Source organism: Micromesistius poutassou (assembly GCF_964030765.1).
Source record: "Micromesistius poutassou genome assembly, contig: SCAFFOLD_5098, whole genome shotgun sequence".
NCBI classification, from domain to species: Eukaryota; Metazoa; Chordata; class Actinopteri; order Gadiformes; family Gadidae; genus Micromesistius; species Micromesistius poutassou.
The window spans coordinates 322-17,123 of record NW_028180614.1 but is presented as its reverse complement, the minus strand read 5'-3'; the positions used below and the strand labels follow the sequence as shown (position 1 = coordinate 17,123).

The following is a 16,802-nucleotide window of genomic DNA, read 5'->3' as shown; positions in this document are numbered from 1 at the left end:
GGAACGGGACGCTCAAACTGAGCGTTATTGGCGAGAGGAAGGGCGGGACTTTCAGTTAAATGGGTTTGGCGACCAGCGAGAGGGAGGGACTTCCGATGGGGGATATCTGTTTCTGTTGCTTGTTTCGGATATTGCTTTTTCAAATTTGTGGTCAAAACGCCGTATTTTTTTTTTTATAGGTCATCGCTGTTGTTATTTTGATCTTATTCTTATTCGTCTCGCTCCGAAGACCGTTAATTGGCTCCCACCGCTCATATAAAGTAAGAAACCGGAAATTGCATTGCGGTAGACCAGGAAAACGCTACAACTCAAGATCATCTCTCACCCTTCGTGACCCTCGCTCAGCGTGCATGCATGTCACTATCTGGGCTCCTGTGGACGGGACAATGACTGGGGTTTCGGAGACGCCGTTGTGGAGAAAAGTTCAGTCATTTTCGGGAGTAACACCGCGGTCACGACACGGACACCGAGCGGTGGCCATTCGTGAGCTCATAATAATTTTCGGAGGTGGAAATGAGGGCATAGCGGAGGACCTCCATGTTTACAACACGGGTAAGCTATCGCTAGCACACCCAGTGCCACAGCAAGCTAACGGTAGCGTGCTAATGTTTTTAGCCTCGAAGCAAAGCAAAATTGTCAATTAAATTAATTGAGAAAGACATTTTGGGATGGCCAAACACTAATGTGTATAATAAAAACTTAGTAGTCATGTTAATAAATGGCTCGTATTTATTTGTGCTATGATGTCTTCTGGAAGTTAAAACTTTTGGTGTATTACTACCAGTGACCAAACAGTGGTTTCTACCGGCGGTGCGGGGGGACATACCGCCCGGCTGCGCTGCCCATGGCTTCGTGGTTGAGGGCACACGCATCCTGGTGTTTGGTGGTATGGTGGAGTTTGGCAAGTACACCAACAACCTCTATGAATTACAGGTGAAGACACACTCCCCCCCCACACACACACACCTATTTTTTAATTTTCCCACAGACGTGTTTTGAATGTCTTCCATCTTTGACTATGTACACACAAGGCCAGTCGCTGGCTGTGGAAGAAACTCAGACCCAGACCTCCTGCAAACGGCTTGCCTCCCTGTGCCCGGATTGCGCACAGTTTCACACTGGTTGGAAACCGCTGCTATCTATTTGGTGGACTGGTGAACGACAGCGAGGAACCCAATGGAAACATACCACGGTATGTCTATTAAAGGTGCCATGACATGCCACCAGGTGTGGAGTGATCAGCTGCCGTTACAAGCCGTTTTGGAAATCAGCCCCTTAAGACATCACAGGTGTGTGTGTGTCCAGCTAGATGTGTGACGGATAGATGAGCAACGTTCGCTACAGTCCACTGGGTCGGCTGGACACGCCCACTTTCTGCCCCTTATGATGTCATAAGGGGCAGATTTCCAAAACGGCGCATTTATAATATACAGTGGAATTTGGCGCTACCATGCCATCCTTAGTTAATGATGCTGTAGGTAAGATGTAATAGCTGTCATTTGTTAGAAATGGCATAGCCACCGAACTGCCATTGGTGAGTGAAGACTCTGAGAGAACATCTCTTCTGGTTGACGATTTAGACTGCTCTTGGCTCATTTCTCTCTGCTCTTTTCAGTGAGCCGTGAGCGGTACCTCAACCCAGAATTGGTTCAGGGAATCCCTCTTGCCTTGTCGATCATGTTCACTCACACAGCCATATATTATAGCATCCACCACAGGTGGATGCAGGCAACACTTCTCAGCGGTGGAGAGACGTAGTGAGGGAGGGAGGGGCCGTCTATTTGGGTTGTTTATCTTCAAGAGTCTTACTCTAAACCAGGGGTGTCAAACGTACGGCCCGCGGGCCTAATCCGGCCTGCAGTGTAATTTAATCCGGCCCGCCAGATAATATCTAATGTCTATCAGAACTGGCCCGCCGGCATATCGTATTTCAGCGGCACGTCTCGGCGCGGTAACCCTGGCGCGTCAACTCCGGCAGTCCGTACCCCCCACCCCACCCCCCCCCCCCCCCCTCGTCAACAATTCCGCCCGCGGACCCTGTTATAATGTAATGTCCCCAATTAATGTAATGCAATTCGCCCGCCGGTATATCACATTCCAGCGTTAACTCTGTCAGCCCGTAACTCCGCCCCCTCCCGCCCCCCCCGTCAATTCACCGCGACTTTGGCCCGCGACTTTGTCCAACACTTCAATCTTGGCCCGCTGTACAGTTTTGAGTTTGACACCCCTGCTCTAAACCACCCTTCTTGACAACTCTGAAGTCGTATGTACTGCAGCTTTAAGACCTCCTCAACGTGTGCCAGGCTGACCCGACGGTCTGTGGTGTCCCCTCAAGGTACATGGACGACCTCTACCAGCTTGACCTGCAGCCGTCCTCGGGGGTCCGGTGCTGGAGCATTCCCGAGACCAAGGGAGGGAGGCCCATGGCCCGGGAGTCCCACACCGCCGTGGCCTACGACGGCCGGGGCTCCCCCAAGCTCTTCATCTTCGGAGGAATGCAAGGCAATCGACTGGATGACCTCTGGCAGTTGGACCTCGGTAGGCCCTCTCTGATTGGTTTTTGAATTGGGGTTTGTTCTCAACGGGGGAGAATGGAGTTTTGAACGCCTCATTTGTATTGCAACTTTTATTTTAACTCATCCCATTTGTTTATCTCTCAGACTCTATGGTGTGGTCTTCGCCGTTAACCAAGGGGCCCCGTCCGCTACCCAGAAGCCTTCACTCTGCCAATATTATTGGAAACAAGTAAGGGATTGTTTCTTTTTGACTCTCGTGAAATGTCTTTTTTTTTCCAGTATATGGCAGAATTGTTTCACATTAATAATACAGTGTCACACCTACTGTATTATAACCCCGAGACGGTGTCTCTGTGTGCAGGATGTTTATCTTCGGAGGCTGGGTTCCCTATTCTGAGCCGGTGAAGACCAAAGGAGCAGAGTGGATTTGCACAAACTCTTTGCATGTGCTTAATTTAGGTGAGTCAACTCCCTGGTCGTGCTTGTTGTTGTAACAAACGCCTTTTATGTTTTTACAGCTTTGTTAATAAATTCAGAATACTGACATGTTTATTCACACATTTTCGTTTATAAAAGGTCAATGTACCTCCCCCTATTATTCATACGCCAAGCATCCAATCACTCTAATGGTCACCTGCAAGCTGGCACCTTTTTATAAAAATCCTGAAGGGAGCTTTTCCGTCTTGCAGCCTGTTCCCCCTCCTTTTATTTGAGTTGTTTGCTGCGCTGCTTGCAGTTCCTCCATCCAAGTCTCTCTCTCTCTCTCTCTCTCTCTGTTCCAGACACAATGAGCTGGCAGGATCTGAGCCCAGAAGAGCCGGCCCAGGGCCACCCCAAGGCCCCGAGCAAGGCCCCCCCCCAGCTGGAGCTGGAGGAGTCGCACCCCGGCGGGCCGAAGCCCCGGGCGGGCCACTGCTCCACCACCATCGGCTCCAGGATGTACATCTGGAGCGGCCGGGACGGCTACCGCAAGAGCTGGAGCTACCAGGTGTGCTGCAAAGACCTCTGGTACCTGGAAACCGGTGAGTGACGGGTGGGGCAGGGCCCAGGCCGCCGAGTTAGACACGCCTTCCCCCCCCTCCCCATACCCAAAGAATGGTCTTTATGGGCTTTTCCTGGGGGGGTGGAACGATGAAAAATGTTGAGTTGATTTGATGTGGGTTGGGTGTTGCACCTGCAAATGATTAAGGGGAGAACGCCTATAAAAGAAAAATGTTTTGTCAAGGTGGAATGGCTACAATAAATGCCTTCACTTAACAACTCCTAAAAAGGGCGTTGAGAACATGGTCTGTAAAGAAACACTGTCCAATAAATATTGGCCAATAACCCTGGCTAGATGGCTGCGGGGTGTAATACTTTGTATATTATATGCTTATAGAAATGTTTATACATTTTCTTTGTGTGTCTCATGACAGTAAATGAAACCGGATTTATTGACTTTTTTCTTTTTTCTTTTCGTCTCGTCAAATGTGTTTCCAGATCGGCCCACTGTACCAGAGGCGGTCTTGCTCGTCAAGTCTACCGTGAAAATGATCCATGTGACTTGGCGCCCCCTGGCTGCAGCCGAGTGCTACATCCTACAGATCCAGCCCGTGTCTACGCAGGGCTCGCAGTCCGGTTCTGACACACAGAGCGGGGCAGCGCCCTCTACCGGCCCAGACGGACATCAGGGGACGACAGAAGGCTCGTCATCGGGTAGAAACACTTTATTCATGAGTTGAAAAAAAAACTACTTTGGAGAATTAAAAAAATTCCCGAAATGTTTTTTTGAGTGTCAATACTTGTTTACTTATTTTAAGTGGATTATTTTTTTTATTTCTGTGTTTAGAATACACATTAAAATTTTCACAAACGTACCATTACCTTTAATATTACATTTTCATATGAGCTAATGTTCTTTCTTTATTTGAAATGAGTATTTGATGATCGTGTCTTGGCTGATGAGTTGGATGATGAGTGGGCAGAAAGAGCGGAAAACACTGATGCAGTCAACAGCTCTCGTGAGCGCCGTTGTTCACGTCAGCGTACCGTGGGTACGGTTTCCATTCCCCCAGGTGTCCGGTCCTGTGACCCGTTGGCTGACGTGGCGACGGACAAAGACACCGCCGGCGCTCAGGTAAGGAAGGTCGTCATGTTTTCATCCGAACGCCTTTTTAATTTAAGTGACCGTAAAAACCAAGTTTTCAGTGAGCTAATGACTAATGTTTATTTTTATTTTTTGGCTGTCTTTGTTTGTTTTAGGGGGTGGCTTCGGCGAATGAGGGCGTTGCCATGGAAGTGTCCAATGGCTGTTCAGCACCTCAGGAGGGGCGGAGCTCGGTGGGGGCCTCCCGGGAGGAGGCTGATAAACGGCACTACTGTACGTCTGGTCCATAGACACAGGATTAGAGTGTGCTCTACTTTGAATTGAAAATGATTAGAAAGTGCCACTGCCTATTACCCAAAGGGGTTATCGATACAACGATAATGACATTTATTTAAAGCAGAACACGACTTCAATTACATACATAAAATAAGAATGAATAAGTGAATCCTAAGTGAATCCCCCTCACAAAAAACATTGTATAACTAATAACAGGCATCATTGTATACTTGCAAATATTTTAGCTGTGATTATTATGTATTATGTATGTATGAAACAACATTAAAAAAAAAAACAATTGTGTGTAATTTAGGTCTGAATGTGTGACCCCCCCCTGTTCACAGATCATTCTAGAATGCACCGTATACCCTGACCTTTTGACCTTTTGACCTTGTGTTGATCTTAGCTCTTGGGCAGGCTGCCTCCACACAGTCGGCGCTGGACGGCAGCACAGCTCGGCCTCCTCCAGGTAATAAACCACAGGGACGGCATCAGGTGTCTTCCCCATCCGTCAGTCCCGTCGGTTTCTAATCGGCTCTGACTGTAAACCTCACTCACTGTCATACTAGGGTGAGGGTTAAGTGTCTTTTCACCCACGGCTGATTGCTCACTTCCTCACACTTCCTTCCACACTTACTCACACACACTCAAGAAAATTGTTCTAATTGCTGTTGTTGTTGTTCCTCTGCAGTTGGAACGGTGCCGTCTTCAGGGGACCACTCCAGGGACCCAAAGTCGCCTACACAGCAGGTCAGACACCGGGAGGATTTAACTGTACCCTTAGAAGGATGATGATATTATCTTGGCTTATATGCTATAGGAATGAGATAAGCGTGGATACAGAGTCATTGGTGATCTTTTCAAGAAACTCTTGTTTCTTAAAATATCATCCGATGTTCTCTGCCACATGCATGTACTTATATGCTTTGTCCAATAGAATTCTTGTGTAAGGTTGATACCTTAACAGAAGACCCAATGGTTTACCTAATGGTTAGAGAATGTAGTTGGAAACGGACATGGGTATCCACCAAGGGGGAAAGGATAAGATCGGTGAGGTTAGAGGATGAGGGAAACTGGGTGAAAGGTTTGCCACCAACATGTGACAAACCATGTTGTGCTTGAAGACCCTGAACATAACTATTTTCTGCTCTTTCTCTGTTTCTCTGGTGTGACTGACTTATCTGGTTCTGGATCGTTTCTGTGGGCAAAAGCATGCCCAGGAACCAATGTGACACAGTGCAGCATCACCTGGTTTATATGTTTATTCACATGGACAAAGCAAATACGCCATTTGTTCAGGGACAGATGACGCCCCTGGCGTGGAGAGGCTATAGAGTCAGGGCTTTAATAACGCGATCTCTGAATGACTCATGCCAGACAATGTCTGATACACAGTTAGGAAATGTTGAGACAAGAACATCGACAAGTTGGATGATGCCACATGGCACAAGTCCCAACAGTAGTGGAAACGATGGAGGGGGTTTAATGTTGAAGCCATGTATGGGCGTTGTTTGATAACAATCCTGGCTTGGAGCTTATGGGAGGAATTCGAGAGCGAGATCATAAAAAGCTGTTTGCCGAAAAGCGTGTTTTCTTTAAATTACTTTCTTAAAGTTCTGAATAAAAGTCTTAAACTTTATTCAGTGGTCATCTGATCTATTTTCTTATTAGAGTTTAAGTGTTGTCTATTCCACAACACTACTATCCATTTTTTTCCAGTTTTTGAAAATGAACTCAAATGTACATTTAGGTATATAGTCTAGCCCACTAGTCACCGTTTAAATTAGATTTAACACAGTGAGTGTGAACCAATGACGTCACTGCATCGCAGGTTCAGGTCCGGAGCGAGGACGACGTGTGGTTTGACGTCGGGTTCTTCAAGGCGCTCTTCTCTGAGGTCACGCACTACTACCTCCCGCCTGACGAGGACCAGGGAACCATGGCAACCTCCAGCCGCCCTCACCACACCACGGAGGTACGTTTCCGAGGTCCTTTCCGGAAGGGTTTCTGTATGGTGGTCAGTCATTCTTTAGTCCAGACAGGAGCTCTAAAACCACGGAGTAGAAAGAGTACAGTTCTGATGAAGGCCTTCTGCAATGTTCAGTCTCTAAGGCTGCAACTATAGCCGTTTCTCAATACCAAGTACGCGGACTACGTACTCGCGGACTTGGAAGTACGTACTTGGCAAGTCCGGACTTTCAAGTACAGACTTCCGAGAACGCGAGTACGCACCTGCAATTGGAACAGCAGCGGACTCGATGATGCATTCTGGGATATTTAACGGTCCCAAGTCCACACGAGTCACCTCCGATGCATCCTCGGTAGAACGGCCTCATCGAGAACGCATCGAGAACACTTCCGGGTTTTACGACAGTACTCGCGTACTTGCGTACTTGGAATTGGAACAGTGCTTGGGGCTACCACTGATGACGTTTATCGAGAACGCAAGTACACGAGAACACACGAGAACTCGAATTGAGAAACGGCTTATGACTTGATGTCAACTGATTGATTGATTTACTCAAAATGAATCAAACCGTATGTTGATAATCCATCACATGCTTTAGTACCAACTACAAATGCCAAACATTTGAATCAACTTCTGCTTCAGAAATGCTTCACTATAAATTAGTTTTTCTTGGCAAGCTTACTTCTACTGGTAACATTCATGACTAAATGATTCATCAATTCATCCGAAAAAAATAATGAGTTGGATGAATCGACCAGGCTAGAAGTTGTGAGTCACAGCTCTCACTGTCGCCTCCTCTCTCCCCCTCCCCCTCCCCTCCCCTTCCCCCTCCCCTCCCCTTCCCCCTCCCCCCCCTCCAGAGGAAGCTCCCGGGGCCCCAGGACTACGAGGGCCGGCAGCAGCAGGAGCTGGCCCCGGGACACAGCTACCGGCTCAGGGTGGCGGGCGTCAACACCGTGGGCCAGGGGGACTTCAGCCCCGTGGGGGAGTTCAGGACCTGCCTGCCTGGCTTCCCTGGAGCTCCCTCTGCTGTCAAGATCACCAAGGTACAGCCCCGCCCCCCCCCCCCCCTCAAGAGCGACATGCCTCGGTTGAAGACTTTGGTTATTTTTCTGATTTAAGCGGCTACTGGTTCATACGCGTGTTGTAAAAAAAATTCTATCTGCAACATCAACGATTTCAACTGAAAATCTGAGGAGAAGTTCGATCATTGACGAATGCTTTTCCAAAATCAGACCAACGGAGAGGGCAAAGAAATACACGACAATGATGTCAATGGTCCAACTTTTCTCTAATTTCCTGTGGGAATACAGTCGATGGTGCAGACCACAATTTGTTTTTCACAACGGTGCACATGAAGCCCTACTCGTGGGCGCCGCTCCCCTTGTGATGACCCGCTCCTCTCCTGCGTCGCCTCGCGTCACCTCGTCCTCCCTCCCCCCCCCACCCAGGCCAGCGACTCGGTGCACATCACCTGGGAGGCGCCCCCGTCGCCGTCGGGCCGCATCACCGAGTACTCCATGTACCTGGCGGTGAGGAAGGGGCGCTGCTCGGGCAGCTCGGAGCGGCCGGGCCAGATGAACTTCATCCGGGTGTACCGCGGCACCAAGACGTCCTGCACGGTGGGCGCCGCCCACCTGGACAACGCCCACATCGACAGCGCCGCCAACAACCGGCCCGCCATGGTGTTCCGCATCGCCGCCAAGAACGAGCAGGGCTACGGGCCCGCCACGCAGATCCGCTGGATACAAGGTAGGAGGGCGGCGGTGGGGAAGGCTCGCCCTTATGCCATCAGGAGACTCTTAACCAGGTCCCCCGTAAGGGCCAGTGGCGTCAGCTGGATTTACAGATAAAGCCAATCACAGCTGATTTATGGAGCTGCCTGCGTTTGTACTCCCTAGTCACGTTGTTGGTGCACAAGGGGTCCGTATACTATATATATAGAGCTTCCATCTCCAAATGTACATCATGATGCGACTGGCAATTCAGGAAAAAAAATATGCTCCTTTGGACAATCCAGACATTCACCTGCAAATAGTTTATATCTTTTTTTTAATGTACTAACAGTGGTTTGGCCCTAACTGCAGAAAGGTGTTCACTCCTTCTCTAACCATCGGGCTCTCTCCTCAGATACTGGGAAACCCAGGGCCTCTTCCGCACGCCAGGATGCCCCTGCAGAGTCCCATAAGGATGGTGCCGACAGGTACTGTGTGTGTGTGTGTGTGTGTGTGTGTGTGTGTGTGTGTGTGTGTGTGTGTGTGTGTGTGTGTGTGTGTGTGTGTGTGTGTGTGTGTGTGTGTGTGTGTGTGTGTGTGTGTGTGTGTACACATTCAACCTCAATATACATGCATGTCTTGTAATAATAGGATGTCTGCCTTCTCTCTCTCTTTCTTTCTTTCTTTCTTTCTTTCTTTCTTTCTTTCTTTCTTTCTTTCTTTCTTTATTTCATTCATTCTCTCTTTCATTCTCTCAGCTCTAGTTGAAGGTGTATGTGTGGGGAAACCGGACCGGAATTGATACCCTGCCCTAGTCTAGCGAATACCTTGCCAAGTCTTCTGTTCAAAATAGTTGGAACTGTATGAAATGTTCTGGATAATTTCTTTTTTTTTATTCATAAGAAAAATCTATTTATTTTTGTTGTGACTCGATAAACTGTATATACACATACAATATTTTGTAAAAGTTTTGCAGAATGGGCTATTTTAGTAAATGCACTGTGTGTGTTTGTGTGTGTGTGTGTTTGTGTGTGTGTGTGTCTGTCTATCTTATGATGCTGTGGGTATTTTACATGTATGTGAAATATTGTGTCCCGATCTTAGTTGGTTTTAAGGACCAATATACAACAAGAAAACTTTTTTTTTTTACATTCCTATCCACTAGCTTCAGAAAAGCCAATTATTTCCTATATCCAGTAATGGACAACTCGTGATGTTCCTCTTCCTTAAAGTTCAAAGTATAAAATGTCCTCAATAATACCACTGTGTGAGCCCTACCCTTAGCCTCAATATCAAAGCATCACGAAACGCTTTCAAGTTAATTTGAGGAGGGATTGAAGTCCAGTATTATTCCGTTCAGTTATCTTGTAAATTTCTTTTTAGGTAATCTGGTGAACGGGCTGTTGTTTTAAACATTGTTATTTTATGCGCTGTTTAATGAACTTAATGAACCTTGTTTATACCAGTGGTTAACTGTGCTTTTTATTTGTTCAGAGAGACAAGAAAGGAAGATTGGTGCATGTATCCGTTAAGTTTTTTTTGATGTGATTTATAAAGGGAATAAATGTACGTCAATATTCCTAACAGTGATTTGTGTGCGCTCTCATTCTATGCTACTATAATGAAGTTGTATTGTAGTTAAAATGTGGACGCGTCCTTTGCCATAGTGATATCCCAAGTGGGACTTAGATGTTTGATGTATAGATAAGCAACATTTGCCACTGTCCACTGGGTAGGCTAGGAGACTGATCTATGCAGCGTACATATTGGTGGATACACCAAGTTGTGATGTCACGAAGGCATAGGAAAAACCTGAATTTCTGGCTTGTTATTACTAATAACACTCACACCTGGTGATACAATAGCGGCCCTTTTTAATGTTTACATAAAATCTATGAACGTAGTGTCACAGGTGGGTTTCGAACCGGTGTCAAGGTAGAGCTCTCACTGCACTTGTCCTACGGTTTGGTCTTAAGCTAGCAAGTAAGCTAGTAAATGCAAGCTGGTTGTACCTTATATAAATACAAATGTCGCTTCAATAGTAAGTTTCAACCTTTAATATACCTGGAGTTCTGCAGACCTCGGTGCGTTGATTGACAGTTCCCCTCCCCGCCACTAGGGGGCGATGGAGCAGCCGCCAGAAAGGTGTCGAGACTGCGCGTCATCGACGTTGGGGAAGTATGTGTTGTCATGGGTCTTGACTGGTCTGACACTTTGTCTGACTGTCAAGTGACAAGCGACAAGCACAGGGACTTCTGATGTTTACTCCCAAGAGTGCATTTAATCGTCGTAGTCGAATGAGTGCATTCATTGCTATGTTTTTCAAACGAGAGCCATGGTAATCATCAACTCCGTGCTCAAGCTCCTGCAGAGACAGACGTACACATGTCTGTCCCACCGCTATGGACTGTACATCTGCTTCGGTGGGCTTGTTCTCATGATAGTTTCCGCCTTCCAGTTTGGAGAGGTAAAACGCTTTAAGACATTATATGCATCACGACTAATATGGAGAGTTGTGTGTGTCACATGTGTTGTTAGATCTATTGGTGTGGCGTGGAGTTGACTGATGTCGCCCTTCTGCACACACACACACACACACACACACACACACACACACACACACAGGTGTTGGTGGAATGGAGTCGGGATCAATACCATGTGTTGTTTGACTCCTATCGAGATAACATTGGAGGGAAATCTTACCAAAGCAGGTAAGAGACGCGATCTGACGATGGAAATAGTTTTTGGGAATAACGACATAGGGAAGTGAATTGTGTATCCTTGCAACCAACTGGTGGTTTTTCTGTGGACTGGATCCCATGACACTGTAATTCTGTTTTGAACGACTGTAGGTTATGCTTACCTATGCCAATCGATGTGGTTTACACGTGGGTGAATGGCACTGATATAGCACTGCTGAAGCAGCTGAAAACAGTCAGAGAACAGTTGGAGAAGGAGCAGCGAGCTATCAGGTAGCTTGCATTATTATTAATAATTTATATTTTCTTGGAAAAAGGTTAAACTGTTATTAATCAAAATACCTTATTATTGGTTCACTGGTTCTCCCATGTGCATATGAATCCTGTGATAAGTGACGTTGTTTTATGAATGGATCATGTTACATCACCTGCCTCGTCCCCAACAGGGAACGTTTAGGGAAAAATGCAAGTGTTACAACGGAGGTGCCAAATAACCGGTGAGACTGCTGGAATTTGATTAAAAATCATCACAACCATTTAGCACCTTAGCACTAAACCACCTGTGACTCATTCTTAGCTCCACCACTAACACAAGAAGCAGATTATGAACCATGTCTGTCACGTTTACTGGTACCATCATATTTCTTACGAAGAACAAGGTTTGTAGAAAATATATTTCACAATTAGGGCTGCAGCTTTTGTCAAAACCCTGCATGTCAAAACGAGTAAGGTGAGAGACACAAAGGAAGTGTGTTGACTAATTTCTGCCTGAACAATTGTCTCACCTACGACACCACTCACCACTGAACAGAGGAAGTCATCGTTTGCTCCGCGGTTTGAATGCATATTAAAAAACAATGTGCATGGTTGGGTTTTCAGTGCCAAACAAGAATGCCTGCTCACACACTGCATCGTAGCGCCCATGCTGGCCCTCGACCCGGCCCTCCCCGCCAACGTCACGGTGAAGGACCTGCCATCGCTCCTGTCGCCCTCCTTCTCCACGGCCAAGGAGCTCATGCTGGTCACCCAGCCCTTCCCGCCGTCCACCACGGTCTCCGTGCTCATCTTCCATTCCCAGGCTGAAGGTGAGCTCCCTAAAAAAACAGTTTTCAGTGTGTTGACGTTTGCAGTTCAATAAAACGCAACACACACGATACTCATGGGAAGGCAAACTCTGAAATTGCCTGGAAATTGTTACAGGCATCAGGGTTACACAACTGACCATGTCAGTTTGTGGCAAAGGCAGCGTGCCAGGGCTTGCACACGTACGTCCCTGACTGTGTCTGTCATAGTCCCTCTGTGCAGTGACTCTTAGAGATAACTGATGATAACCAATCATAACTCTGTTCTCTCCCAAAGCGGATAAAGCCTATAAAGACACATCTGGCGAAGACCTGAAGCACTCCATATCCAGATGTTACCTCGTGAGTTTCCTTTTCTCTTCTATTCTGATAAGTTTCCAATAGATTAGATGAGATTCAATCTTTCTTCCTTAGTTTTCCCTGTGTCTATGGCTTAGTGGTTAGAAGTGATGTCTCGCAGCAAAAAGTGAATAAATATGACCTTCTAAATTGTTATTCAATATAATAAACAAGTAATCCCATTTATTTTATATATATTTAATCTATATTCCCGAGTAACACTACTTGACAAACAAGTACTGCTGCGTCTGACGAGTAACAAAAGTCAATCCAAACAGTTCACCACGTTGACCCCACGTCCACCAGTGACTAACGTCAGTTTCCTGAGTGACGAGGTGATTGTGTTTCTCCACCCCCGCCCCCCCCCCCCCCCCCCCCCGCCCCCGGTGTTGATGAGTCTTTTGTTCCCCTGACAGACGGCGGACCGCGAGGCCCCGGGGCTGGTCAGCATGCAGAGCCTGGCCTACCTCAGCGGCTTCCCCTCCACCTTCAAGGAGACGGAGCAGCTCCGGGCCAAGCTGCCCTCCGTCATCACCAGCAAAATCAAAGAAGTGAGCCGGCCACTAAACTTTGCCTTTTGTGGCACGCCTTGGATTTCATACTTGGGTGTTGTGTGCTTTCGTTGGCTACATTTGACATCAGTGGCCTGTTACGTGGTTTCTCACGCAGTTGCACAGGGAGAATCAAATAGAATGTTACTGAGACACAGTACTCATGTATTTACACTGACACGTATAACAGTATGTACGTGATATGTACCGAATGACTCTATCGTTTCAGTTCACAGGGGGGTTAGGGTTAGTGGTTAAGGTTAGGATCAGGTGCAGAATAGATTTCCACAGCAACACATTGTGTAGTTGCATGCTGTCGTAACGTTGTGTTACATATTCCATTGTGTAATATTATATTATTACATTATGTAATAATATATTATTACATAATGTTACACACGTGTTGTTAGAGGTTTTCTTTTTTGTTTTGATGCTGGCAACCAATGCTGGTGGATGTTTGCTCAGAGCAGACATTAGAAGTCAGTTAGCTCATTTATTTACCCTGCAAATATGCTCAGGGTGTAACCTAAATGCCTGGATCTCCCTGCAGCTAGTTGATTTTAGTGTTTTCTCACCACTTGGCATTGGCACACTAACCCTTTTTTTAAATAAAATTTTATTTTTTCTCAATGTACTTGCATGGCCATTTTATCATGCTAGCAGATTTGTTATAAGTTATAACCTTTTTTTATAGACAAATGTGCATTTGTTTAGAACAAATGTCTATTTATATATACTGTATAGGCAAATCGGCAATCAACGGTTTTCTGTTATTTTATTATCGGTCACTTTGTTCAGTTTAAACAAATGTTGCTTTCAAACACAAGAGGGCATCGTTGTGTAGTTGTCTGACTTGCTAGAACGGGGAACAATAGGGTTATTATTCACAAAGGATCATATTCATTTCATCATCAAGTCTATGCAGCATTTATTATGCATTTATATTATCAATGATGATGATGGCAGTGCAAAAACTGTAATCAAGCGATATTTGTGGAACAGCAAACAATAACTCGCCGCAAGATGTCGAGCTGTGACTGCCCTGTGATGCCCTCCTCCTGTGTCGAGATTCTCTTTGATTTCCAGCTGTGGGCAAAATAAGTGTTTGGTAATTTTACACATGGTACAACTGTAATCTGAATACAGGCTTATCTTGATTGTCGGACCATTCTTGCAGGGCAGACACACAAGCCCTCCCCCTAAATATGGTGTTTTTCTATTTTAAAACGGTTAGCCGCGGACGAGGATAAAGAGGCCCTCATTTAGCATAGAGGCAGCCGGCACGCGTTGCGCTAACAATTTTCTCTCGTCAGAACTCGGCCCCTCCCAAGGTATTCTGAGCGGGGGGGGTGGGGGGGAATACCAGTAACGGGATGGAACCTGTGAGCAAAGAGAACAAATTGGTCTGCCGCTTGTCTTGTGTGGGTCCAATCGCACCACTGGCCAGGCCCAGTAAGGACTGAGTACTGGCTGTGAATGAACTGGCCCTCGTGATGGTTGGTCAAGCAATGGCAGTGCTCCATAATTAGTAACACAAAAAGACGACACAGCTGACAAATACTTACAACAAATGATTTGTTGCATGTTGAATGGATTCGTTTTTCATTTGAAGTGTTAGCGTCGTATTTGTATTGCTGATCCTAAATGAATGACAGAGGAAAGTTTATCAAATAATCTGTAAAGAAATAGGGTAAATCAATCTTCTACATGAAAAACTCAAATCAGCTTTATTTTTGTGTGTGTGCGTGTGCTTCTCCGAATGTCTCCAACTTTAAACCGTGCACGCTCTCTGCTCTAAGGAGCAGGACGGCACCGGATGGCAGAATCCAGGATATATCCGCAAATAATCCAAAAACATTAGTAAGAAGACATATTTTAGGCCTTCAATCTGATCATCAAAGTATTCATGCTATTTTTTTTTTACCTCAGTAAAACTGTGTGTGTGTGTGTGTGCGTGTGAGCGCAGCAGTGTTGAGACGCGTGGCGGTGCCTTGCTCATCTGTAGCGTATCTGCGGCGTCTGCCCCGGCGGTCATGTGGCCATGTGGCGCTCGCTGTCACCCGTGACCCGTAACGAGACTCGCCTTAACCTGCCCGCTAGCTGAGCCCCGCGGCACTTTAGCGGCTAACGCTAGGACAGCTGTAGGAGAGGCGCCAGCGCTCGACTGCATACGAAAGGTCACCAGGACTTCACTGACCTCCTCGCAGCGAGACACACACACACACACACACACACACACACACACACACACACACACACACACACACACGCACATATATATGGCAGAATACGCAGGCAGGCAGGCAGGCAGGCAGGCAGGCAGGCAGACAGAGACACACACAACAGAGACACACAAACACAAAGAGACGCACAAAGAGAGAGACACACACACACACACACACAGTCTTAGAGGTGATAACAGCTGATGGGATGACTGCACTGACAAGTTATTGTAGAGGCCAGATTTACAGTGAGGGAGGAATAGGAGCTGCAGAGAAAAGAACACACAGGATCAAGTAGACATGTTTTTGTGTGTGTGTGTGTGTGTGTGTGTGTGTGTGTGTGTGTGTGTGTGTGTGTGTGTGTGTGTGTGTGTGTGTGTGTGTGTGTGTGTGTGTGTGTGTGTGTGTGTGTGTGTGTGTGTGTGTTCTTGCAGTGTGTGTGTGTGTGTGGTTCTCCCCTTAAATGTGTGAAAGTGTTTACATTTTTTACCGGGTCTTGTTTGAGCCTGATCTTGGATTCGGTAAACCAAACACCAGAGGGGCGATGGGAGCAGTTTAGTATTCCTAAGCCGTTGTCAGCGTTCCTCTGCTCACGCGTACCTGTTGATCTGGCTTCTGATCATATATAAGTGGGCTCTGAGCTAATGTCAAGGTTTCTTCCTCCCGTTGCCAGGCGGATTCTCCGACAGAGAGGGAGAGCGACAGAGGGAGAATTTATAGCAGACGTTAGACGGAGCGCAACGGTGATGAGAGACGGGCCCCCACCCCTATCATCTATATTTCTCAGGGTGTTTGTGTGTATTCTGACGGCGCCACCACCACTGCTGCTGCTAATTGGTTTCTTCTGCAGCCACCTCGACCTCCCCCCCCCCCCCCCCATGGGAAATAAGCCCCCCCCCCCCCCACTGTATCTATTTCCTGTGCATGTCATAGGACTTGTACATCTGAATGAGCCGAGTTAGCTCCTGTTTGCTCAAACCCTGCTCTATTGACCAGGACAGAGGAGGACCCCATACACACTCAATCTGGATTTAATGCTGCACAGTTTCAGTTTTGGCTCTTATTTCACTGTAGTCTGCATTTTTTACCATTGCTGCTGTGGAGCTAACCGTACCGCACGGCTGGGCTGTGGCTGGTGCTGGGGTTTGGGTCAGAGGACACACAGGGCGCGGTTGGTTCCGTGAGGGGATTCATGTGTTGGACCAGGATCGGGGGTCTGGCAACGCCGGCCGGCATTCTGGTGTCGAGATTTCCACTTTGACGGGGCCGCTGGCTCGCAGACGAGGATGCCCCCACTGTATTTTCCACTGTGTGTGTGTGTGTGTGTGTGTGTGTGTGTGTGTGTGT

General features: G+C 47.0%; 2 protein-coding genes across 2 annotated transcripts; both read left to right on the top strand.

Moving 5' to 3' along the window:
- Nucleotides 1-350: 350 nt before the first annotated feature.
- Nucleotides 351-10,118, top strand: LOC311370647 (host cell factor 2-like; the record flags this gene model as incomplete). Its single annotated transcript, XM_084488989.1, has 17 exons — nt 351-552; nt 785-933; nt 1,032-1,192; nt 2,336-2,538; nt 2,661-2,745; nt 2,878-2,975; nt 3,299-3,538; nt 3,996-4,211; nt 4,571-4,632; nt 4,758-4,875; nt 5,285-5,347; nt 5,570-5,628; nt 6,710-6,853; nt 7,708-7,893; nt 8,299-8,599; nt 8,978-9,050; nt 9,321-10,118. The coding sequence occupies 17 exons, from the start codon at nt 351-353 to the stop codon at nt 9,328-9,330; spliced, it is 2,370 nt and encodes a 789-aa protein (XP_084345115.1). The 3' UTR covers nt 9,331-10,118.
- Nucleotides 10,119-10,764: 646 nt separating this feature from the next.
- Nucleotides 10,765-13,233, top strand: LOC311370648 (N-acetylglucosamine-1-phosphotransferase subunits alpha/beta-like; the record flags this gene model as incomplete). The annotated part of the gene is made up of 7 exons (XM_084488990.1): nt 10,765-11,029; nt 11,188-11,273; nt 11,415-11,534; nt 11,708-11,758; nt 12,141-12,346; nt 12,621-12,685; nt 13,099-13,233. Coding segments are annotated over exons 1-7 (795 nt in total), but the record flags the coding sequence as incomplete, so codon positions are not given.
- Nucleotides 13,234-16,802: the final 3,569 nt, after the last annotated feature.